The sequence below is a fragment of the Macaca thibetana genome, chromosome 4 (genome assembly GCF_024542745.1).
Source record: "Macaca thibetana thibetana isolate TM-01 chromosome 4, ASM2454274v1, whole genome shotgun sequence".
In the NCBI taxonomy this organism is placed as follows: domain Eukaryota; kingdom Metazoa; phylum Chordata; class Mammalia; order Primates; family Cercopithecidae; genus Macaca; species Macaca thibetana.
The window spans coordinates 82608088-82634091 of NC_065581.1; the positions used below are offsets into that span (position 1 = coordinate 82608088).

Consider the following 26004-nt stretch of genomic DNA (forward strand, 5'->3'; position numbering starts at 1 on the left):
GGATGAAAGAAAGATTTGAGGATAAAAATTAGAGTTTGCTTATCTGTAAATCTTGAAGTAAATAATTACACTCTCTGAGAAAACTGAGATAACCAAGACTTAGTCATTTACTTCACATTTCATGATTGCTTACCAAGATTAAACTTGTTCTGATGAAAATCTCCACTTTCATACTCATCGTTTTGATGAGTGAACATAACAATTAAAGGTGGCAGCTCATGCCTACAATCCCAGAATTTTGGGAGGCTGAAGCAGAAGAATTGCTTGAGCCCAGGAGTTCGAGACCAGCCTGGGCAAGATAGGGAGACCTCATATCTACAAAAAAATTTTTAAAAAATTAGCCAAGTGTGGGAGTATATGCCTGTAGTCCCACCTACCCAGGAGGTCGAGGTGGGAGAATTGCTTGAATCTGGGAGGTTGAGGATGCAATGAGCTATGACTGCTCCACTGAACTCCAGTCTGAATGACAGAGTGAAACCCTGTTTCAACAACAGCAACAACAAAAACATTAAAGGTAATTCCAGGACACAATAGGGATGAGGCATGTTTGCCTGTTTAAATAAACTTTCCTGGCCTTAAGAAAACAACTCTGCTGAATAATTTTATGAAATTAGAATGACATTAAAATAATGAATATGGTAAATATGATTAGTTAATAAAAATACAGTTAAAATAATACATCCCTTGGAATTTTAAATCTTACTGAGAACCATTTCTGCACACACCGTATCCAATACAGAAACACACATGGAAGTAAACCTTTCCAAAGCTCGTGGATTGCACCCTCATATTTTCTGTTCTGTTATTTGATTTTTTAAATGCTGGTTACCACCCATTACATTAATTTTATTGTATTGTAGCTTGCTCATATTTTTTTAAAACTCAGCTTCAAATAAGGCATGACTAAAACAGTGCATGAATGGATCCCTCCCAAATGTTGAAAGTTATTCCAGTTTCTTTCCTTTCCAACTACCATGCATCTACAGGTAACCCTAGCACTGGCTGACCAGTCTAACATCAGAGTGAAGAGAAATGAACTTCCCTCTAGGAGGCTTACAAAATGATAAAGCTACAAAGATAAGAGCTAAAATGCAAATGCTTTCTCTAAAGAAGTTAAATCCTAGAGTCACGAACTAGTCCATGTTACTTCCTTCAGAGAAAAAAGGAGTAAAAAGTACCTGCAGCAGGTACACCAGGGCACTCTATTCTCTGTGCTGTCCTTGAAGGGACTCCAAAGATGCTGTTTCTCTCTTTGCCTCCCAATATTTTAACTGAGTTTTGGATTCTGCAAATCAATCTGGCTAGCTGTGGCCTTGGGTGAATATAAGCACCAGTTTCCATAGCCTCCAGGTAAAGGGATTCGAATTGTTAATTCTGTCATCCTTCCCATTCTAACATCCTGTTATATAGAAAGTCATCCATACATACAGCCTGAAAGCTTACTTTTCAGGATTTGGGGAAATAAAAAAAATTTGGTAGAATACCTTATACTGTTGTTAGGCTACTGATATGAACTTTATTCCTCTAACTCCTTTGAGGCTCAGATCATCTATCCCCCTTATCACTCTCATCTAATCACCTCCAAGCAATGTCCCGCATCACTGAGAATTTAGTACCCAATTTCCTATCTTCTTCTCCACTCCAGCTCCTGCCTTCACCTGGCAGAGTCTCCATGTGGGTAGTTGATCCAATACCCAAAGTTCAGAGTCCCTTGATCTCCTCAACCCAGTGACTGACAGCTCCACTCCATTTCAGCAACTTCACTTCTGGGGCCACAGGCCGAGACTTGATTATCTCCGCAATTTCTCCATGTCCAAAACTGAAATGGGATCGTTCCCTTGACCCCTTCATGGGACTCATGAAAGGGTTGTCTTGTTTACTCATCCTGCAGCTCTCAACTCCTCACGGGAGGGAGAGCACATAGGTGAGCAGGTGCAGAGGCTGGGACAAGTGCTTCTGGGTGCTGGCAGGAGTAGAACTCTGTGTAGCCCTGCGGCAGCATCTAAGTGAGTATCTGTGACCCCTGGAGCCCCAGAGGGCGTGTGTTACAGTGTGCCCTTTTAGCTTTGCTGTCTGTGGACAGTTTAAGTGTTTAACAGTTAAGTGTGACAGCCCTCTGTATCCTGAACTCTTGTTCAGCATCCAGGAAGAATCAGCTTGCAAGAACAAATTGAAGATAGTGAATGTGGAGAATTTTATTGATGATGAAAATGGCTCTCAGTGGGATGGGGAACTGGAAAGGGTATGGTGTGGGAAGTTGTCTCCTCCTGGCATTAGGCCATCCCCAGCTGTACTCTTCTCCAAGGTCCTACCGTCAAGCCATCCTTTTGAAGTCAAGCTGCTTTTCACCAATGTCAAGCTGCTTCTTCTCTTATCTCCTTCTCTGCCGTTCCACTGCCAGTGGAGCCTGGGGTTTTTATGAGGACAGGATGGGGGACAGGGCAGGCCAGGGTGATTTGGAAAAGGCAACATTCGGGCAGAAAAATGGGGATATAAAGTTCTCACTTTGGGCCACGGGTCCAGGCTTGAGGGTGGAGCCATTGCCAGGGACCCCACCCTTTTCTACCTAATATTTCCCTGCCTCCACTCTCCAACTCTCTTATCACAGGCCTCCTATCCATAAAGCTTTCTCACTCCCGTAGTTTTTTAGAGCTCACCTTCAGCCTTATGAAACCTCAAGTCTTTTGAATTCGTCTTTCCCTCCCAGTCCAGCAGGCTTCGCTTCTCTCCTTGCTAGCCTGGAAGTGTCCATTATACCCTTGACTGTGTCGAGGCTGACACTGGAAGGCAGGTGTCCAGTACTGTTAAATGGATGTTAACAAGTGCAACTTCTTTAAAAAGTAAGATTTCTTTATTTGATTGATCAGGTTTTTTAAAATTATCTAATTTCCATTGCTTCTGGATTTAGGCACACATATTGAATATAAAATTCAAAACTTTTCATGTATCTAAAGAAATAATTTTAATGACCACAGAATTTTGCTCTTAAAACAAATGGAGCCTATAGTGTAATTATAACTAAGACAGATGACAAGCACCTGCTGCGTTTTCTTTATGCTGCCGTCAGGCTGGTGCATAGTCTGATGGGATGGATGCATCCCTGTTGTAATAAGAATAAGTAAAGAGGGTGGAAGACTGTTGTTGGTGTTTACAATCATTATTCATCTCTCCATTAATTTTCATCCTTGCAGTTTAGATAATCTTGCCTTTTAGAACAAGAAAACAATGTTATTACTTACAACATTCACAAGACAGGGAAACACTCATCGACAAGGACCCATGTCCTTTGGGCATTTGGTAAGAACTGCTGACATCTGTGTTTATTAAGTGATGGGGGAGAATCAGCGAAGGGGCAGAGGTGTGGGTGGTAGCTTCAGAGATAATTTCGTGACTGAGTGTGGTTGGGCATGTTGGCAATCCCAGTGTTTGCAATTCCAGTGCTTTAGGAGGCTGAGGCAGGAGCGTCACTTGAACCCAGGATTTTGAGGCTGCAGTGAGCTGTGATTATGCCACTGCACTCCAGCCTGGGTGACAGAGAGAGACCTTGTCTCAAAAAAAAAAAAAAAAAAAAAAAAAAAGGACTTTGCTTTCCTGGTCTTTTTGAATGTGGTAAGCACAAGGACTTACTTGTACTGGTGGTCACCCTCTTGGGTCCTTTCAGTAAACTTCTGGCCATGGCCCAGCCTGAGCACCTGCTTCCTTTACAGAGCAAAGCCAGAACCTTCTGGTTTGTAATTTTTGCAGCCACATAACACTGATCCATTTTAGCTATCTCAGGAAACTGTTTTCCAAGATGAAGTGAGACTATCCAAAACCAAAATCTAAAAAGAATGACTACAGAACAAATGGCAGTCCAAGGTCATTTGGCAAGGTTGAATTATAAGGAAAGGTGATGGCCAGCTACTGTGAAGTCTTAAGCCTACTCATAGGTACGAATCTCTTACCAGGACTGAAGTTTGTGTTTCCTTAACTTTGCTGCTTGATGGTCTTCTGCAAAGGATATAATTTCTCCAACTTTCACTGGAAGTGGCATGGGGTTTTGGAAAGTGCTTTAAACTCTAAGAACTGGTTTCCTCTCAGGCTCAGACACCACTAGCTGTTTGACTTTGGACAAGTTACTCAACCACTCTGAGCATCAGCTTTCTTTTTTTAAAATGGTGACAGTGATATGGCTACCTTAGAGAGTTGTGGGGATTAAGTGAGATAATATATGAACAGAATATATAAATATGTCTATAATAGACATATTTGATCTGTTAAATATATATTTTATATATATATATAGAGAGAGAGAGAATATTAGAAAACTGACATATTTATCTTAGACCTACTATGTTCTAGGGCCCAGTTTTGCTCATGTATTATCTCTCTATATATATAGTATTGAGAGAGAGAAAGAGAGAGCTAGAGAAATAGAAACCAGTAGGATATATCCTATCTGAAGAATTCTAATACAGGTATTTCACTGAACAAAATAGTTTCTCCTTAAAATGTATTCTGACACCAATTTCCAATTTCCCCTCCTTGCTTCTCATACATATTAATTCACAGAAATTATATTAGTCATAAGGCGGTAGGACTATGAATAATTTTTTTCTTCTGCATTTGCCAAATATTCTGTGATGCTAGTTTTACTTTTATAACAGATTTTTAAAGTCCCTCTAAACCCTATAAAATTAGCCACTAGTCCTAAACTTGAACTGTAATACATATTTTTGTTAAATAAAAAAAAAATATCCTAAATTTGAGAATCTAAGCTAAATTCACAAATGACTAAATGTATCTTCTTACTTTTAGAAGATAAGAAACCAGGAATTCAATGGTTTAACCCAAGCAGTGTAGGTATTCTTCACTCATTTCTCTTGTCCTCAGTATATGTTTCCCCCAGGCCAAGAAACATTTATGTCTAGGAATTATGACTGCTCATCTGTAAGACACTCTCCAAGTACTCTGTCATGATTTGGAACCAGAGCTTTGGCCATCCATTCCAGATGACCTCCAGGTTCTAAGCTTTATCTGAAGTACTCCACACTGCATTGCACACCAGCATGATGGGAAGGAATGACTCAAGGGAACTGTTCATTCAGACCACTCACCAACGACACACAGCCTTTCACACAGCAGCTGACAACCACTGTAGGAAGACCTCTGGCCAAATGCTTATATTATCAGGACTATATCAATGTATGGTCACAGTTACCTCCTTTTTAACCTCAAGACACAAAGTTGTTACTTCTGAAAAGAACACCGTTAGTAAATGGAACTACATGGGCATGCCAAAATGAAAATTAATCTCTCTCTCCACCCCATTCTTTTGGCCACCGCATTTTTACAGGCCATAGTGACAGAACCAGAAGGTAGCTGTGTTTCAATAATTTTTGTTTTCTTATTTTTAAACATTGTTGTATAGAAGCCTGTTTTATAATGTAAGAAGTGAATGGGAATCCTAGTATCTGGAATGATGCTGAGCCATGGAGATGGCCAGATTCCATGTGAAGAGAAGAGACTAGCAGAAAGCTAAGGATTTGCTCACTTTCCCTACTTTGTATTCATGGAGCACCCATTCCAAAAGATGACGCACCAGACCATGGGCCTGGCCCTGCTAGGCAGTGGAGATCCAAAACAATGGGCACTCACTGGAGCTCTGTGAAGATCTGTTGAATGAGTGACGAAATGTGTGGTGAACTGTTCCCTACTTACAGGGTTCCCTGCTTTGCCTAGCCTGTCAGGCTTGGGTATGAGCAGATAGCCTGGATTGGATTTCATGAGGGCTTTGTGCCCACTCTGGATACTACCGGAAGATGCATAATCTCTTTTAGACTTCCTGGGTCATCACTGAAAGGCCAGAGGAAAGAATTTGAGCAGTAAATCGAAGCATGTGCAGAGTGACATAGTCTGGGCATAGATAACAGTACCTGACCCCTCAAATTCCCTAAAGTTGACATGACAGCTTGTGCATCATGGTTTGGTACAGAGATGACTGAAGAGACAGTGGTTGCTCCTCTGGTTGCTGGACACCTCTTGAATGGGCTGTGATGACTAGAGAGCACGCTCTGTCCTGTTCACCTGAAGGTGCTCCTAGACTAGCAGAAGCAGAGGCAGCAGCTGGGCCTGACTGGAGAGCTGGAGGGACTGGGTGCAGGGGACTTCTAGGCCAGCAGTCTCTGTGTTGTGCTCTGAGGGGCTCTGGTGGCAGGAACCTAGTCCTGGGTTCCAGCTCTACCAGGGTGCAGCCTGAGGAACTCAGCTTTCCTGCTTTATTGGCTTGCCTTGCCACAAAGGATTTCTTGTGTGTTAAAGATACTAATAGCTTAAAACCAAAAACCAAAAAACTACTAATTTAAACCACTAATCAAATCTTTTGTTTTACAAATTTAGAAAATAAAATTAGGCCCCAGGGACTAAATGTCTCTCCCATAGTCCAGAAACCAGACTGAAACTGAGCTAGTAGCAAAACCCATTCTCCTGTATCCCAACTCCCAGTTCAGGTTCCTCTTCACTAGCTGCCACCCAGCTGCATAGTTGAGGACATTGAATTGAGGGAACCTGGGGTAGAGGGCTGGCACTCAGGCATCGCTGGCTTCTACATGATTCCACCACAGGGAAAGCATCTTAACCATGTATGATCCATAGAAAAGTGATTGCTAAACTCCTTAAGTTGTCATTCAACAAATATCTATCTAGCACCTACCACATGCTAGACAAATCCTAGAGACACAGCTGCCTCTGCCCTCATAGAACTAAATGTCTTGAAAGAGATACTGACCCTGATCTGATTTTTTAAAAATACATAATTATGCAAATAAATCATATTATATATAATTACAAAGTATGGTATAAAAGGAAAAGTACAAGATGCTGTAAGAGCATATAAAAGGAGGACTTGGCCAAGTCTAGAGGATCATCAGTGAGTGTTTCCCTGATAGACTAACATTAGGGCCAAGATCAGAAAGATGTCCAGGAGTTAACTTGGTCAATAATCATTGTTAATCTTTATTAAGAATTTCCCTTGAGTCGAGTCAGGCTTCACTTGCTGCATTAACTTCCTTAATCCCCACAATAACTCTGTAAGATAGGTGCTTTTATTTTTTTTCCACTTTACAGATGAATAAACAAGAAGTAAAAAGATGTAGCTAATTCACATGTAGCCCTCTGGCTTCAGAAGCTCTTTACCCCATAAGGTTCCTGGGCACATGGGTGTGATCTAGGAATGGGAAGAGGCTAAGAATGCTGAAGGGCAGGCTGAATGTTCTAGATGAAGCTGGTGCGATAAGGGCCACATGATGTAGGTCTTATAGGTTAGGATATTCATGTTAAAACTGTTAATGTTTTTGAAATATCTAAAACCAGGAAGTGCACGATCATATTTATGTTTGGAGTGTGCACTTCCAAGTAATTTAAAAGAGTCAAGTCCCTTAGAAGCAATCATGTTAAATAACCTAATAACCAATCCTTTTTATCCAGTACCCTTATGTGGTCCCAGTTCAGTAATTCTTAAACCAGTTCTTGTGTTAAAATCATAGCATGACTGCCTTACAACATTCTATACTTCAGTCCATTGAAAACCACATCAGGCCAGGTGGGTGGCTCATGCCTATAAACCCAACACTTTTGGAGGCCAAGGCGAGAGGATTGCTTGAGCCCAGGAATTGGAGACCACTGAACTCTAGCCTGGCAACAGAATGAGACCCTGTTGAAAGAAAGAAAAGGAAGAGAGAAAAAAGAGGAAGGGAGGAGGGAGAAAAGAAAAAGAGGGAGGGAGGGAAGGTGGAAGAAAGAAAAAAAAGAGAGAGAGAAAGAGAAAGAAAAGGCTGCTCCCTGGCCCTTCTGTTTATTACCATGTGACACCAGGAGGGCAATTGTCCAGACCCACACTTAGGTTCATCACATTCCTTGGCTCCCAGAACAGAGTCCTTTGAGGCTCTTTCAAGCACCCACACCATGCTGGGAAATGAAGCCTTTATAAACTCCAGATGCCAGTCCACAACTCCACAGCCCCTTTGGATTTGGTTCCTGGATGAATTCTCGGCTAGATGACTGGAACAGAGTTCTGGTGAACATCTTCCTTCCTACCAAGATGACAAGTCAGATGTGTAGCTCTTTGTGGGAAAAATATTCTGGGCACGAATATCTTCAGCTGAACAGCACGGAATGGCGTAGAAAATGTGAAACCCTGGACTGGTTTCTGTGTCAGTGGTTTCCTGGGATTGCTGAGTTGAAGGGGAGCAGAAAGAGCTCAGCTGTGGAGGAGGCAGAGATTAGCCAAACCAGACCAGCTGCATGGTTAGCATCTTCCTTGTTCCTTGTTCCTGATTAAGCCCATTTAATATGCCAATGACAAAAGGATCATGAAGGTCTTTCCAAATGAGTGAATGTTTTCTGGAGCTGAGATTGCTGGCTCCTATTTGCAGAGTGCATGCTGAGGCATCTAACCGGATTACTGGATTCCTAACTTTCACATTCTTTCTAAGCTCAGATATTTCTACGAAAGGCAGAAAGATAAAGGCCAAAAAAGATCAGGCTTTCCTAGCTCTTGGGTTTCCAGGAAACTGACAGACTCCTGATACCTGCAACTAGTGCCTTCTCTCCCTGGGCGGGTTGTTCTCCACCACCTTGTGGACATTTGGGGAACTGCACAGTCCCAAGCATCTATGATCAGAGGACGAACTGACAGAGGCTGCCATAACCACCTGGTCCCCTGAAGTAAAGACCAGGCACCAGGCTTGCCCAAAGGAGGACCAGCACAGAGCAGAATGAGGCTGAGTAGGATGTTAACCTTCCATGCTGGTCTTCCATGCATCACGTTATCTGCCACTGTCACAGACAACATCTACATCCACTACAGATGGAGATGGAACAAAGGCTTTCACTGGATCTCAAGTTGGGTGCTTCTGTAAAAGTAAAGTTCCAAGACCTTATTCTTTTTTTTCCCAGTGAGAGCAAGAAAACTGGACGTTAATATTGGCAACAACTATTTCCTGCTTGTGAAGCATTAGTATTTGCAGTGCTTCTGCCTTGTGGTTATTGAGCTGAAAGGGGGGCCGCTCTTGGCACAGGAGCATGGCAGGATTGGGTTCTTCATAACATGTTACCCAGCTTGTCTTATGTGAAAAGAGAAGCCCAGAAAGAGCTTGGAACACAAAGATGCAAATCCTGGGTTTGCATTTGATTTGGTAAGTGGCCTTTCACAACCAGCTTGCAGACTTTAGGAAAAAAAAAAAATACATGGTAGGCTTGTGGGTAGTGGAGAAAACGTAAGCTCCAATACCTCACAGCCTGGGTTTTCAGTCTGCCTCCTCCGAACCCCCATCACGTACCAGCTGTGTGACCTTGGGTACTCTGTCTAGGACAATCCATTTTCTTGTCTGCAGTGTACAGATAATAGAGGACCTGTACCATGGGAAGCTTGGAGGACTAAATGAGATTAAGCCCAGGGCCTGACTCATGGCTGATTCTCATAACAGGTCCTTGTGTGTAATCAACATTTGCTGAAGTTCTCTGGACCCTCTGTGAATATCTAATAGGAATGACTAGCCATGGGTATGAAGAGGGAGATGATAGAAACAGTAATGTGGTCAACTGAATCCATCCCATAGTCTCTAATTTGAAACAGCTGAACTGTGCCATAGTCTCCCTGGAGGTAAGATGTAAGCCACAGAGTTCCTGAAGCATGTCTACAGTTAGGGAACTTAAATGTGCCAAGTGATTAAAGGCTGGGCTGCCTGCTCCCTGTATGGTGACACTCTCCACCCTCCTGCATACTCTCCACTACTCCAGGCAGTGGTGGGCCTTCTAGCCTCTGGGTGATGAGCAGCTCCCACATCTCCCCTTTGAGACAGAGGCCTGCAGAACCTGACCAGTGTGATGGCTGGCTGGGGTCAGAAGTGTGCATGCTGGTTGGCCCTCAGGGTGAATGTGGCTCTTCTAAAAGACACCTGAAGGGATGCAAAATTTAGCAGCAAATCCCAAAAACAGCTCTTTGTCATCTCTGCATCTTCTACTAAAGATTTTAAGCTCTGAAGTATATGTCTGGGGTTTCTAGAGATTGCTATTTCCTTATAAGGGGAAAAAATGCACTCTTATTGTATATTTATTGAGCACCTACAATATGCCAGGCACCCAGCTAGGGAGTTTAGATATTTAATCCTCTCAACACCCCTGTAAAATAGGGATTGTTTAAAATGGATTTCATTTCAAATGAATTTCTCCCACTTTATAGGCAAGGAAACTGAAGTACAGTATGGTAAAGCGGCTTGGCTAATCCACCTGGCTAGTGAGAATGGAGCCACAGTGAGCCTGGAGGATACTCTTAACAGTGTTTCATCTTTGTGTGCCCCACAGCACAGGCACAATGCCCGAGTCTGAGGAAGAGCTTGCTGAGTTGAGAATGGTAGGATTCATATACCAAAAAGGCATTCGGAAATGGGCAAATGCCCAGACAGGGCCCTGAAAGACTAGCTATGTAGAACAACAGATGGCGAATCATCAGTTTAAAACTCTGTCATCCAGCCAGTGGCCTGCTGGCCTACAGCCAGCCATGTATGTACAAGGGCTGACTTGATCAGCTGTGGCTCTTTTATTTCAGGCAATCCACCTTCCAAAGAGGTGCCTGCTGGGAAGTACCCATTCATAGTCACTTCTGATGATGGGCGGAAGGTTCCTGTAGTCCAGGCCTATGCTTTTGGCAAATACCTAGGCTATCTGAAGATCGAGTTTGATGAAAGAGGAAACGTCATCTCTTCCCATGGAAATCCCATTCTTCTAAACAGCAGCATTCCTGAAGGTAAGTGAAGTTCAGGGGAATGTTCCACCAATCTAAAATTTAGATAGCGGATATTTTTGTCCTTCTCATTCTTTCCTTTAATGTTTCAGGAAAAGACTATAATACTGTTGAAGAATTTATCTTCTTCCTTGAGTTTGCCCTCTTCATGGATAGATTTAAAACACACCCAAATGCCAAAAGCCCCACTTGCTTCTTCAAGTCTTCTCAGCATCAGATTACATGCATCACTGCTTCCTCTGCCTTTTAAAATCTTGATCCTGACATGCAAAAGCCACTCTCAGCTTGTGTTTACAGGAGAGATGATAACTGAAGTAAAGGGGTTCAAATTGGGCAGAGCAGAGCTCAAGTCCTGGCCCCCCAACTAGAGGCAGTGTGCCTTGGGCAAGTTGCCCAATCTCATGGGCATCAGTTTCTTTATCAAATGAGGGAGTACTTTATTTTTATGTCTGCGTCTCAGAATAAAAGTACATTTTTCTATCATTGATTTTCGTATGTATCCAGAACACACTTCTGTGCTTGTTTCTCACCTTCCCTTTTCTGTTGACTATGATCACATCAGGAAGGTGCGGTGCATAGCACCCAGGGGAGCCTGTAGTCACAACACAAGCCTCTCAGTAGCCAGATGGGAAAGGGGCCCAGGACGACGCTGACAGCGATAGCCCAGCTGCACCTCAGCAGGCCCTTTATAACTGCCCCTGGGCCTTTCAGAGCTCCTACCACCACCACTAACGCTGTCCCAGGTGGGCCAATGGGTAGCTCATACAGCTGTGATGAGTTGGTAGATGTTCAGCATATTCTTAAATTAAGATGCATTCCAGGTCTTATTACCAGGAAACAAAATGAAGTTTCTAAGGAAATTTCATGGTCAAAACCAAAATGCACACAAATATGGTAAAGAAATATGTTCTCACAGCAAGTAACATAGATGATGTTTCATTCCTTTTCCAGAATTTAGCCCAGTGTGAGATTTGCTTTAATTGTAGGCTACCTTCTTTTCTTTCTTCTAGATCCAAGCATAAAAGCAGACATTAACAAATGGAGAATAAAATTGGACAATTATTCTACTCAGGAATTGGGGAAAACAATTGTCTATCTGGATGGCTCCTCTCAATCGTGCCGCTTTAGAGAATGCAACATGGGCAACCTGATTTGTGATGCTATGGTAAGTCATCTGCAGGAGTAGACATATGCTAGGAAGGAAGAGGGAAGAGGAAGGAAGGATGTGAGAAGGGATAGACTGATAGCTACAGAATGAGGGATTTCAAAACATTTTTGGCCAGGGTGGTGGCATGTGCCTATAGTCCCAGCTACTCAGGAGGCTTGGGTGGGAGGATGGCTTGAGCCCAGGAGGCTGCAGTGAGCTATAATTGCACCACTGCACTCCAGCCTGGACAACAGAGCGAGACTCTGTCTCTAAAATTAAATAAATATGAAAAATATATAAAACATTAGTGCCTAAACAAAGGTCTGATGTTTGTAGCTTCATACTCAGTACCTTCTTAAGGTGTTGGAAGGAGATCAGGTAACAACCAACATACTGCTTTACAAGAACTAAAACCTTTATTTTAAGGTGTTCTTAGATGTCTGAATTTTGGATGTTGCTTTCCTTTTGTAAGATGATGCAAATGCACAAACTCTGCTACCCTGGAGATATCAACATAATAGATAAAAGCATATCTGCTTGGATCCAACTTGGCCAGACTGTTTTTCCCTCATCAGTTCACTTGACTCCAGAGAACCCTGGCCTTGTGTGACAGGAACTTCTTTCACAGGCACAGAAAGTCAACACACAGTTTTAATGGTAATAACAAGTCCCATGGCTGAGCAAGATCACCTATGAAGAACAAGCCCCTGTCTACTTGTCTGCAGGCAGAATGGCCATGGTAGCTCGCTGGGGGCCTTACTGAGCCAAGGTCTCCTATGTCGGACTACCACTTTCACGGGCTCACAGCCTGGACCCAGGGAAGTCATTTCTGTCAGTGCTTGGCATGCATTGCCCAGTGCCCAGGATACAACTGCACTCAATAAATGTTTGCCATGTAAATGACAACAATCATGCTCATGCCAAGACCAGACTGCTGGTGTCTCCTCAGCATCATGCAGTCAATGCCAGAGAAGTAGTTAAGGAGAAGCTGGTATATAAATGTTAAGAGAAGTCTGAAGGGAAACAACCCAGGCTGTTGGCAGTGCTTATCCCTCTGTTAAAGAGGCTAGAACAAAGGAGAGCTTTTGCTATTTATTTATTTATTTATTTATTTATTTATTGAGACGGAGTCTTGCTCTGTCGCCCAGGCTGGAGTGCAGTGATAGGATCTCAGCTCACTGCAACCTCCTTCTCTCGGGTTCAAGCAATTCTTCTGCTTCAGCCTCCCAACTTGCTGGGATTAGAGGTGTCCACTACCATGCCCAGCTAATTTTTGTATTTTTAGTAGAGATGGGGTTTCACCATGTTGGCTAGCTGGTCTCAAACTCCTGACCTTAGGTGATCCACCTGCCTCAGCCTCTCAAAGTGCTGGTATTACAGGTGTGAGCCACCACGCCTGGCTTTTTTTTTTTTCCTCCTAAATGAGAATGTATTCATTTTATTTCTAATAGCTAAACATATATTTTATGAAAGAAAAGAATGGATGTGATTCTCCCCAGTTTTAAAAGGCTGTCCCTGTCTTTCCAAAATTGCCAACTTGGGAATCAGCTGGAGACACAGACATGGAGGCCAGGTTCTCTTTGGCATGAGATCTGGTGTTGAGCAGGCTCTAGGCCAAGCCCTCAGAATCAGGCAGAGGGCATGGCCTGCCCTGGAGAAGCCTGTGCAGGAGCGGCTCTGAAGGCCACCTTGCATGGGAGGCCCAGTCCCGACACCAGGACTACAACCGAGAGACCATTTTGCTAAGGCCACCTGGCCTGACAGTATGGGAGTTTCAGGAGGGGGAACTAAGAGTTTGACATGGACTGGTAACAGTGTATTTTTATTTCTGGGAGTGTAAAACTAATTCTAATTATAGTTGAGAAATTCCTGGGAACACAGTAGCAGGGGAAAAGTAGCTTTATTTCCTCAGGAGAGCTAACCAGATTCCTGGAGCTGATCCTAAGGAAGAAGAACCAGAGTAACTAGTGTAAATCTGTGCTATTGTTTCAGATTAACAACAATCTCAGACACGCTGATGAAATGTTCTGGAACCATGTATCCATGTGCATTTTAAATGGAGGTGGTATCCGGTCGCCCATTGATGAGCGCAACAATGGTATGCTCCCAGGCCCAGCTCCTCAGTGTGTCATGTTCTCTCTCTGATCTTTTTCTGCTGTGGTTCTTGCCTTGAACACACCCATGTGCAGCCTCAGTTCATCTCTGCTGCCAGCCATGTACCAGAATGTCATTCCTTTAAGTTAGGGTTAGCCATCCTAGCCCGAAGGACACATACAAGCTTACATGTATTCACACACAGAAGCTGCAGCTGTTGGTGGAACTCAAGCTTGGTCTGAACTTCTGATTTACAAAGCTATACTAGTTGTTTCTGATTTATGCAAAATATCAACAGTCTCCACCTTGGCATCTGAAAAGAGACAAAAATCACCAGTCTTCTGTCCTGAAAAAGACATACCACTGGATTAAAATGTTACCTTAGTATATTTACAGCTATCCAAGATTATATCATATGGCAAAACAAATCAACTACACAAATACTCAAGACACTCTTGTAGTCCTCCCTGATTTACTGTGAAAACCAATCGGTTATCAGTATAAGGCCCCAAACGCATCCCATTGTCAGACAACAGGGACAGGTTGCAGGGACACACTGTTTGTCTGGAGGAACTGAACTCTGCAAAACAAACTACTGGAGATCCAGCCCCAAGCTAGCAGATCTAAGACTGAGCATGGTGACCTTCTGAGGCACAGTCATTTGTGAGCTCCTGCCACCTTGCCCAGTGGTGGAGTGCAGGGTCAGAGGCCTCCTAAACTCATTCCCTCCCTAAGTGTCAGGAACCACTTAGACATAGCTGATGATGCTCTATAAGCCTCCCCATGTCCCCTTCATTTCTTCCCCCAGTGCTGAGGGAAACTGGTCATGGTGTTAGCATTTTCTCAAGCTATTTTCCTTCTTGCCTCATCTGTGACTACCCTCAGGCACAATTACCTGGGAGAACCTGGCTGCTGTATTGCCCTTTGGAGGTACATTTGACCTGGTCCAGTTAAAAGGTTCCACCCTGAAGAAGGCCTTTGAGCACAGTGTGCACCGCTATGGCCAGTCCACTGGAGAGTTCCTGCAGGTGGGCGGTAAGTCACCCATCCTGTAGGGCTGGCCCATCCAAAGTGACATGGGATTTCCTGCTGGTTGGCTCAGCTTCCCCCTCACCAAAATTCATGTGGTCAGGTTGGTTTGGATTTTTCCAACACCAATACCTCATCCCTTAGTGGCTGTGGACTCTCAGAGCCACTGAGATTAGATTGGGGTCAAAGCCCCAAAGCCCTGACAATAAGCAGTATTTGCCAAGTCTGATTTGGACATCAGATGGGTCCTCTAAGCAGGTCAGCTGCTTTGAGGTCTAGTTTCTAATAAAATCTTAGTTATTTAAGCGTTCAATATTCTTTAAAAAAAAAAAAAAAAAAAGTCCTCTCCTTTGTTCTACTCATGGTTGCCTGGAACTATGCCAAGATTTAAAGGAATGCTGTCCAATCTGTATTAACCAGGATGATTCCTGGAAGGAGCAGCCTACTGCACAGACACACCTTAACGCCTGGTTCTAGTCCCACTGTGACCTGGGGCAAGTTCTCAACCCCTCTGGGCACAGGGAGAAAACCTTTCCTGTTTATCTCATGGGCTGTAGTGAAAGTTGAACGGAAATAAGTGTTTCCTAAATTGCCAAGGGCTTCTGAAACACTTTTGTTAATAATTCCACAGTCCAGTGAATTAATTCTTTAAAAGTAATCTTAGTTTACCTGGAAACCATAATCTGGCTTCATTTTTTTAACCTTAGGTTGTGGTCCCGCTTGATTGATAGAATTGCTTTGCTGAGTTCTCCCTCTCAGAACACATTGCTGTTGAGATTGAAGGGCTACGGAAGGCAGTGGGGCCCTATCCTACTGCCTATGGGGCAACCCAAACATCCTCCATTTTCCCAGAAGGGAGTTGAGGGAAAAGCAGTTTTCTGATGCTCTAGCAAAGCACTGCATAGCTCTATGCCTTGTGAAAGTCACCCAATCCCAAGTGATTACCATTTAATGGTCTTCAAAATTGTAAAATGCTCTGTGCCTCTGATCTGTTTTTCACTTTCTAAGGCCATTGAATCAATTTAGTAGGCCAATTCAGCATTTTAAGGGAAAAACAGAAAAAGATGTGGTTTCTCCATGTAGAGTCACCCTTTACCCATTCTGGTCCAAAGCTGGTTTTCCTTCCAGTGGTTCTCCTATGTCCTGGAAGGACTCATGATAAAGGGTAGCTGCAATGTCACAATTCTCTTGATAAAATTTCACTCAAGTTTAAACCAAAGGAAAAACCACAGCCCCATGCCCCAATTCTAGAGTTTGACCAAAATTCCTTAGGAAACAGAAATCTCCCTTTGGATCTGGTGAAAACAGACTAATTTCTTTTCTAGGAATCCATGTGGTATATGATCTTTCCCGAAAACCTGGAGACAGAGTAGTCAAATTAGATGTTCTTTGCACCAAGTGTCGAGTGCCCAGTTATGACCCTCTCAAAATGGATGAGATATATAAGGTGATCCTCCCAAACTTCCTGGCCAATGGTGGAGATGGATTCCAGATGATAAAAGATGAATTATTAAGACATGACTCTGGTAAGCATGAGTGTCTCTTCCTTTCTCTAAAGAACAACAAAATTGGGCCATGAAGGGGAGCTACTAGTGGTGCCAGGAGGGCAAAGTGACTCCCTGTTTTGCTGACTCCCTCCTGCTTTGCTTGTTGGAAAGCAGCAGCACAGCACAGCAGAGAGGAATATGTACCCTGTCACTCCCCGAGCACAAACATGCCTTCATCCAACCCCAGAGAGAAACCATTTGTAAATCGAAAATGTTTTCAAATCCTTTTAACCACATCTAAGCACCTATTTAAATTGTGAAATATAAATGAGTTTTGCATTTACAGAAAAATCACACCTCTGGAATTTTAGAATACAGAAAACCATCACATTAAATCATTTAAATTTTCTTTCTTGAAGAAGCTTTCTGTGTGAATCGGTCAGGTAGAAATGGATGGGGTAAGCGCCTCCCTTTCAGCACAGTGGGTTGGTGGTACAAATCATAGGAATAACCATACTTGATGTCAGTTGGTATTTCTGGCAGCATTGAGGGACATTATATGCCAGTCTCACTTTTAGAAATCCTGTTGAGTCACATTATGTGCATACAGACCACTGACATAGAACACACTTCCCCTTCCTTTTCCTAGGGCAGAGACCAGCATGCTTACAAGACACACAGGTAGCTTCTTGGCATTTCTGGGAAGTTCCACCAGGATCTTCTTCAGTCTTATCATGCTGGACCTGTCATTTTAGCTACTTATTCCAAGGAGGGTGGAGGGCAGGACCAGACCAAAGGAGGCAGCCCTTTCTGGGAGGGAAGGTGCTGGCTTCTGCTGTCCCTTCCGTGACAGAAGATGGAAGGGCAAGCGTAAAAGCCCTATGAGACAAAGAGGTTGATAGTCATCAGCTGTCCACCACTCAAGCCTAGACTGATGGATGTTAGAAAGAGGAGCTCATGCAGAAGGATAAGGAAGCCCTGGACCTAAGGGTTCTCAACACTGGTTATACATTAGAATCACTTCAGGAGCATTTTAAATTAAATACCAATGGCTCAGCCGCATCTCTTAAGAGATTCCAAGTTAATTGGATTGGGGCTAAACTCTTTTTCAGTGATTCTAGTGTATACCCAGAGGTGAAAATCACTGAAGAGAGAAGGGTTCTTAAGTACCGGAGTGATATTTTTAAAATTAAATTCTGTTGGGTCCCCCATGGGTTTGTTGTAGCTATAGGCAATTAGCATTTATCCTCTCCTCTCTTTGGTAAAGGAAACCCCCCTAAGTCCCATCATCATCATCAATTACGTGAAAATAATTATTGGGGAGGCAAACAAAAGGAAGCCACCCTTGTTCTGGAGTGGTTCAAAGGCTATGATGTCAATGACCTCTTTCTGGTAATCTCATAGCTGAGGCAATTCTACTTCCCCCAATTACCCAATATTGAACAACAGACACATTTTACATCGGGAGCATGAAAAAGCAATCAAATTCTTTGTACTTATGATCACCAGCGTTCCTGTCTTCTGTGACACTTTACCCCTGCTTATGAAATAGCTTCCCTTTTATAATTACAAAGGACTACCTTACTATTGATTGACAATTACCTTTTCTGTAGTTAAAATAATGTATATGTTTTTCTAGGTGATCAAGATATCAATGTGGTTTCTACATATATCTCAAAAATGAAAGTAATTTATCCAGCAGTTGAAGGTCGGATCAAGTTTTCCACAGGAAGTCATTGCCATGGAAGCTTTTCTTTAATATTTCTTTCATTTTGTGCAGTGATCTTTGTTTTATACCAATAGCCAAAAATTCTCCTTGCCTTTAATGTGTGAAACTGCATTTTTTCAAGTGAGATTCAAATCTGCCTTTTAGGACCTGGCTTTGTGACAGCAAAAACCATCTTTACAGGCTCCTAGAAGCTGAAGGTTAGAGCATTATAAAATGAACAGACTGACATGATTACTCAGGGTCAGCAACCTAGTGAGTTAGAAAAAAAATTAACATAGGGCCCTATAAGGAGAAAGCCAACTATATTTAGTTTATATGTCCAAATTTTAATAAAATTGTACTAACAATTTTAAACCATATTTTTCTTCCTCAGATCCACTTCTAATCCATCAAAAAGCTTATGTTTACATAAAATTTTATCATTCACAAGGAGTTTTAAGTACATTGTCTCATTTGATATCCACAACTTGCTTTTGGTAGGAAAAAGAGATGTTTTTCCCACTTACCAGATGAAAAAACTGAAGCTCAGAAAGGGTTGACTTGGCCATACAGCTAATGCTGACAGATCCAAGACCTAAACCTAGGTCTTTTGAACTCAAGTCCAGCGCTCTCAACTATATCAAGTTACTGTTCAGAATGATACTTAATATCTCCTCTCTTCATAATTATCAATAGCCCCAAGCTCATGGATGACAAATTTCTGCTTTATTTCTTGTGTCTATTTTTTCACTGTTTAGCTCCTGTTATAATAGCAAGTTTAATAATATAAACACAGGATACCATTCTGTCTTGCAACACCCATGTGCCTTTGATGAGTCAGGTAGCAAGCTGTAGTAGATAATGAGAAAGGCCAGAGGCTGCAAAAGACAGTCAAAGGACCGGGAGAAAGGAAAGGGAAGAATAGGACACCAGGACTTGTTTATATTATAAAAGAGCAAGAGATAAAGAGCATTTACATGTTAAACAGGTATTTTGTTAAGCAAAGTGCCCGATGCATGGCATTACTGTTATTTTATGAGATTCCATCAGCTCTGCCTCTGTCCCCTTTCTTCTTCCTAACATGAAGGTATCATGAGAAGAACCTTCTAAGATAAGCTGTAATTCTAAACCTACACCTTTCCCTCTCCAGCAAGATGCCAGCACTGCACTCATTCTATTCATACCACACACACCTAGTTATGGAATGTCCAGAGTTCTCGAAGAAATGACTTTAGGAAGAGGTATACATTTTTGAAGTCACTCTGTCTCCAAATCTGAACAGTCACTGTAAATCATTCTTAAGTCCAGATATGAGAACTCCTCTGAGTGGGTGGTCAGCAAATACCCATGCTGATGAAATGACTTAGGCCCAAAGAACAAATACTTAAGATGGGAGTGGAACAATATGAGCCTGCTCAGCTCTGCATTAAGTAATTCAAGAAACGGGAAGCTTCACCTTAAAGTGTGCAAATGGCAGCTAGAGGTTTGGATAGGGAGTATGTTTGTTTCTTAGTGTTTACAAATATTAAGTACTTTTGATACAAAACATACTTTTAAACCTCATAACCTTTTTATAAAAGTTGTTGCAGTAAAATAATAGCCTCAGTTCTATGCATATATGGATTAGCTATAAAAAATGTCAGTAAGATTGTACAAGGAAAATTAGAGAAAGGTACATTTAGGGTTTACTTTTTATGCTTGGCCAGTAAAAAAAGGTAAATCTTATCAGAATTTTTTAAATAACTTTTTTTAAGTTCCCTAAATGTGTGTGTGTATTGTGCAGTGGTATAAGAAATGACTTTGAACCACTTTGCCATTGTAGATTCCCAACAATAAAACTGAAGATATGCTCTTTAGTCTTTGATAGTTATTTCTTCTCTCATTCAAACACCTGCAACTCAAGACAATATGACTGAAGGAAAACTCTGACAGATTTTCACAGGTATCATTTCTTTTGATCATAAGCCACTTACCATCTGATAACCCTCCATCCCCCCTCACACCCCTAAAATGAGAAGAAAAATGTATCCAATTTTTAAGTAGGAGAGAAAAGTGAGTGGTATTTTAAGGAAGACTACTAAATTTGGTGGCTTTGACATACAGAATCTGATATAAAAATGGTTTTGAGGCCAGTACTGATTCCTACAAATAAAAACTTCCAAGTTAATGTTGAGGATTTTAATTTACCTGTACTGGCTGTGTGCCCAAGAATCTTCCTCAAGTATACTAATAACACAATGAGTTGGTTTCATTATACCTCAATTAGTCAGACACATAAAAACCATGTTAGCTGTCTTTGTTTGGGCTATTAGTCCATTCTCATGCTGCTAACAAAGACATACCTGAGACTAGGTAATTTATAAAGAAAAAGAGGTTTAATGGACTTACAGTTCCACATGGCTGGCAAGGCCTTACAATCATGGCAGAAGGCAGAGAAGGAACAAAGACACATCTTACATGGAGGCAGGCAAGAGAGTGCGTGGAGGGTAACTGCCCTTTATGAAACCATTTCACTATCAAGAGAACAGCATGGGAAACATCTGCCCCCATGATTCAATTACTTCACACTGGGTCCCTCCCATGACACATGGGGATTATGGGAGCTACAATTCAAGATGAGATTTGGGTGGGGACACAGCCAAACCATATCATTCTGCCCCTGGCCCCTCCCACATATCATGTCCTCACATTTCAAAACCAATCATGCCTTCCCAACAGTTCCCCAAAGTCTTAACTCATTCCAGCATTAACTCAAAAGCCCACAGTCCAAAGTCTCATCTGAGACAAGGCAAATCCCTTCCACCTATGAGCCTGTAAAATCAAAAGCAAGCTAGTTATTTCCTAGATACAATGGCAGTACAGGCATTGGGTAAATACAGCCATTCTAAAAGGGAGAAATTGGCCAAAACAAAGGGGCTACAGGCCCCATACACGTCCAAAATCCAGCAGGGCAGTCAAATCTTAAAGCTACAAAATGACCTCCTTTGACTCCACATCTCACATCCAGGTCATGCTGATGCAAGAGGTTGGTTCCCATAGTCTTGAGCAGCTATGTCCCTGTGGCTTTTCAGAGTATAGCCACCCCCACCCCACTCCCGGCCTCCTGGTTGCTTTCATGAACTGGCGTTGAGTGCCTGTGGCTTTTCCAGGTACATGGTACAAGCTGTTGGTGAATCTACCATTCTCACAGCCCCCTTCTCATAGCTCCTCTTCTCATGGCTCCATTAGGCAGTGCCCCAGTGGGCCCTCTTCACACAGCTCCATTAGGCAGTGCCCCAGTGGGAACTCTGTGTGTGGGGTCCAACCCCACACTTCCATTCAGCACTGCCCAAGCAGAGGCTCTCTCTGAGGGCCCTGCCCCTGCAGTAAACTTCTGCCTGGACATCCAGGTGTTTCCATACATCCTCTGAAATCTAGGAGGAGGTTCCCAAATCTCAATTCTTGATTTCTGTGCACCTGCAGGCTCAACACCACATGGAAGCTGCCAAGGCTTGGGGTTTGCACCCTCTGAAGGCATGGCCCAAGCCATACCTTGGCCCCCTTTAGCCACGGTTGGAGCTAAAGCAGCTGGGATGCAGGGCACCAAGTCCCTAGTCGGGACACAGCAGAGGGTGCCTGGACCTGGCCCAGGGAGCTATTTTTCCTTGTAGGCCTCTGGGCCTGTGATGGGAGGGGCTGCCATGAAGGTCTCCCACCTGCCCTGGAGACGTTTTCCCCATTGTCATGATCATCAGCATTTGGCTTCTCCTTACTTATGTGCATTTCAGCAGCAGGCCTGAATTTTCCCCCATAAAATGGGTTTTTCTTTTCTATTGCGTCATCAGGCTACACATCTTCCAACTTTTTTTTTGTATATGTGCTGCTGAAGTGAGCACAAATCTTCCAAACTTTTATGTTCTGCTTCTTCCTGAATGCTTTGCCATCTAGAAATTTCTTTTATCAGATAACCTAAATCTTCTCTCTCAAGTCCAAAGTTTCACAGATCTTTAGGGCAGGGGCAAAATGCCACCAGTCTCTTTGCTAAAGCATAGCTAAAATCACCTTTGCTCCAGTTCCCAGTAAGTTCCTCATCTCCATCTGAGACCTCCTCAGCCTGGACTTTTTGGACAAAACCATTCAACAAGTTTCTAAAAAGCTCCAAACTTTCCCGTATCTTCCTGTCTTCTTCTGAGCCCTCCAGACTGTTCCAACCTCTGCCTGTTACCCAGTTCCAAAGTCACTTCCACATTTTCGGGGATCTTAATAGCAGTAACCCACTCTACTGGTACCAATTTACTATATTAGTCCATTCTAACAGTGCTAATAAAGACATAACCAACACTGAGTAATTTATAAAGAAAAAGAGGTTTAATGGACCCACAGTTCCAAATGGCTGAGAAGGCCTCGCTACCATGGCAGGAGGTGAAGGAGGGGCAGAAGCATATCTTACATACCAGCAGGCAAGAGAGCATGTGCAGGTGAACTGCCCTTCATTTAACCGTCAGGTCTCATGAGACTTCCACTATCCAAAGAACAGCACAGGAAAAACCCACTCCCATGATTCAATTACCTCCCACCGGGTTCCTCCCACGACACATGGGGATTACAGGAGCTACAATTCAATATGAGATTTGGGTGGGGATACAGCCAAATGATATCAGGCTGCTATAGCAAAATACAATAGAATGGGTGGCTTATAGACAACAGAAAATTTATTTACCACAGTTGTGGAGGCTGCAGAATCCCAAAGCAAGGCACTAGCAGATTTGGTGTCTGGTGAGGGCCTGCCTCCTGATTCATAGACGGCACCAACTGACTGTGTCATCAGAAGATGGAAGAGGGCAGGTGACTTTGGGGCCTCATTTATTGGAAGCACTAATCCCATTCAGCGCCCTCATTACACAATCACCTACCAAAGGCCCAAACTCCAACATCATCACACTGATGATCAGGTTTCAACATTCAGAGTTTGGGGGAAAACAAACATTCAGATCACAGCAGTAGCTGCCTTCAGCAGTCTGCCACAAGAGTAGGCTGGGTTTCTTGGAGGAAAGTTTAGGCTGCTAATAGGTGTCCTTCAGAAGAAGTTGCTACCTCTGTGAATAAGTAGTCCCATGGATGTTTGGTTTGGCAAGAAGCCATAGCTGCTTGCCAAGATTAGGTAAAGGTTCCTATACACAAACTGGTTGGCTTAAATTACAGAAATGTATCATCTAACACTTCTGGAGGCTAGAAGTCTGTGGTCAAGCTGGCAGTGTTGGTTTCTTCTGAGGGCAGTGGGAGAGAATCTGTTCCATGCCTCTTCCCTAGCACCAGGTAGCCTCTAGCCTAAGGCATCCTTGGCTTATATATGATATTCTCTCCATGTCTTTACATCCTTTTCTTTTTTTACTTGATTATATTTGTGCCCAAATTTCCCTTTTATAAGGCTGTCAATAATACCGGATTAGTGCCCGCTCTATAGTGACTTCATCTTAATTGTCTACAAAAACCTCTTTCCAGGTAAGATCACATTCATAGTTACTGGGGGGTTAGGATGGAAGTCCCGCCACAGGACTTCAAGATCTTTTTGGAGGATACAATTCAACTGATTGCCAGTCCTCAGTACAACTCCCTAATCAGCTGCAGCAGCCCTGGGGCAACCTGCAGCTCTATGTCCCATATACTTTGTAAATGAGAGGTTATAATTTATGGTGTTTTTTTGTTTTTTGGTTTTTTTTCCCTGACAAAATCGAAGACATTTTGAGCTCCTTTAGCTCCTATACAGCAAAAGGAACCAGTTTTCTTACCCAATGCAATCAAGGAAGGAGCTTTGGAGTTTTACAATAAATTGGGAGGATCTCAAATTTCTAGTGAGTAGTGCCTCTGAGGCCTCTAAGAACCTAAATTAAATACTTCATGAAAGACATTGTTAACAAATAAGCTAGCTAGAATATAAAAACAATTAACTCTAATCCATGACAAGCATGGCTGGCATATTAGTTACCACAGTGAAAATTATACTAGGCTCATTATTCATTAGGATACTTGGTTGGAGAAAAATATATTCTGTAAACACAGACATTATCAGAAGGGTATTAGTTTGCTCCCCAAATCAAGCAACTTGGAAAGCTATCCTAGAAAATGGACAGCAAGGTAAGTGAGGCTTGGCTAAAATGCCACGGCAAGAACAGTCTTAGTACACAGCCCTGGTGCTGCAGGTCCCAGACTAAGGCCTGGAGAGCTGCTGGGATCATCTTTGTCAGCTAAAACCCAGAAAGACATTTGACTATTCTTGTGCCTTGGTATGTTGCCTACATAGAGACGGGAACATCTAAATTGCTGAGCCTGGTTCAAGCCCAAGTTCATAAAGATAGAAGGCTGACTGAGGAATGAACTCCAGCCTTTTGGTTTCTGATACAGTTTGGATATGTGTCCCCACCCAAATCTCATGTTGAATTATAATCCCGAGCATTGGAGGTGGGGCCTAGTAGGAGGTGACTAGATTATGGAAGTAGATTTTTCATAAATGGTTTAGTACCATCCCCTTGGTACTGTTCTCGTGACAGTAAGTTCTCATAAAAACTGGTCATTTCAAAGTGTGTGGCAACTCCCTGCTCTCTCTCCTGCTCCTGCTCTGGCCATGTGATGTGTCTGCTCCCCCTTTGCCTTCTGTCCTAAGTTTCTTGAGACCTCCCCAGAAGCAAAGCAGATGCCACCACCATACTTCCTATACCGCCTGCATAATCATGAGCCAACTAAACCCGGTTTTCTTTAAAAATTACCAAGAAATGGCCCCTATTAAAATGAATATGAATTCATGTACAAAACATATTAAAAAAAAAAAAGTTAAAGACAAAAAAAATCACCTTCTAAGTCTTCCTTAAAAACTACACTTTTAACTTTCCCTCCAATAATGTATATTCACATGTGAGATATCCAGATTTTCATGAAAGTCAAAAATGTCAGAGAAGTAAACAAAATAACCTTTTTTTGGTAAGACAAATCATTAAATAATCTGTAAGCATGTGAGTAATGATATCGGCCCCTAAGATATTTCAAAGTATTATTTTATAGGAATAAATAAATACAACTAATCAAATTTTTTACTGAGCTTGATGTTCTTAATTGGATGTTGATTCTTTGTTCAGCTCTAAACTCCACAGATGAAGTAGGGAAGGCTATACATTTGAAGGATAAACATATGTTTTATTTTACTGGTAAAATCACAATGCACAGACTTTATATTAGCATTAATACAAACAGTGCTGCTGAAAATTTCACTAACTCGTCACATTGTGAAACTGTGATTATGTGATCACAAATTTTGTGTCAGCACTAAGAAATACAAATAGCATTATTCCTACTCATTTACAACATAGATGTATCATTAATCTCCTTAAGTCTTCTTCATCTAGCCTTGCCTCATTCCTCAATGAAAATCTATCTCTGAGGCCGGGCAGGGTGGCTCATGCCAACAATCCCGCACTTTGGGAGGCCAAGGTGGGCGGATCACAAGGTCAGGAATTCGAGACCAGCCTGATCAACATGGCGAAACCCCGTCTCTACTAAAAATACAAAAATTAGCCAGGGTTGGTAGCAGGTGTCTGTAGTCCCAGCTACTCAGAGGGCTGAGGCAGGAGAATCACTTGAACCTGCGAGGTGGAGGTTGCAGTGAGCCGAGATCGCATCACTGCACTCCAGCCTAGGCGATATAGTGAGACTCTGTCTCAAAAGAAAAAAAAAAACTATCTCTGGATAAAACTGAAAAGAGATCCCATCTACTACTGGGGAATAAAAG

General features: G+C 42.6%; 1 protein-coding gene across 1 annotated transcript in view; it reads left to right on the forward strand.

The window, feature by feature from the left end:
* NT5E (5'-nucleotidase ecto) overlaps positions 1–20092 on the forward strand; it is a 45222-nt gene extending 25130 nt beyond the window's left edge. The window contains exons 4-9 of the mRNA XM_050788148.1: positions 10586–10783; positions 11791–11945; positions 13920–14025; positions 14907–15056; positions 16376–16576; positions 18177–20092. Of these exons, the coding sequence (XP_050644105.1) occupies positions 10586–10783; positions 11791–11945; positions 13920–14025; positions 14907–15056; positions 16376–16576; positions 18177–18340 (974 nt within the window). The 3' untranslated portion in view covers positions 18341–20092. The remainder of the gene's footprint in view (positions 1–10585; positions 10784–11790; positions 11946–13919; positions 14026–14906; positions 15057–16375; positions 16577–18176) is intronic.
* The last annotated feature ends 5912 nt before the right edge of the window (positions 20093–26004 follow it).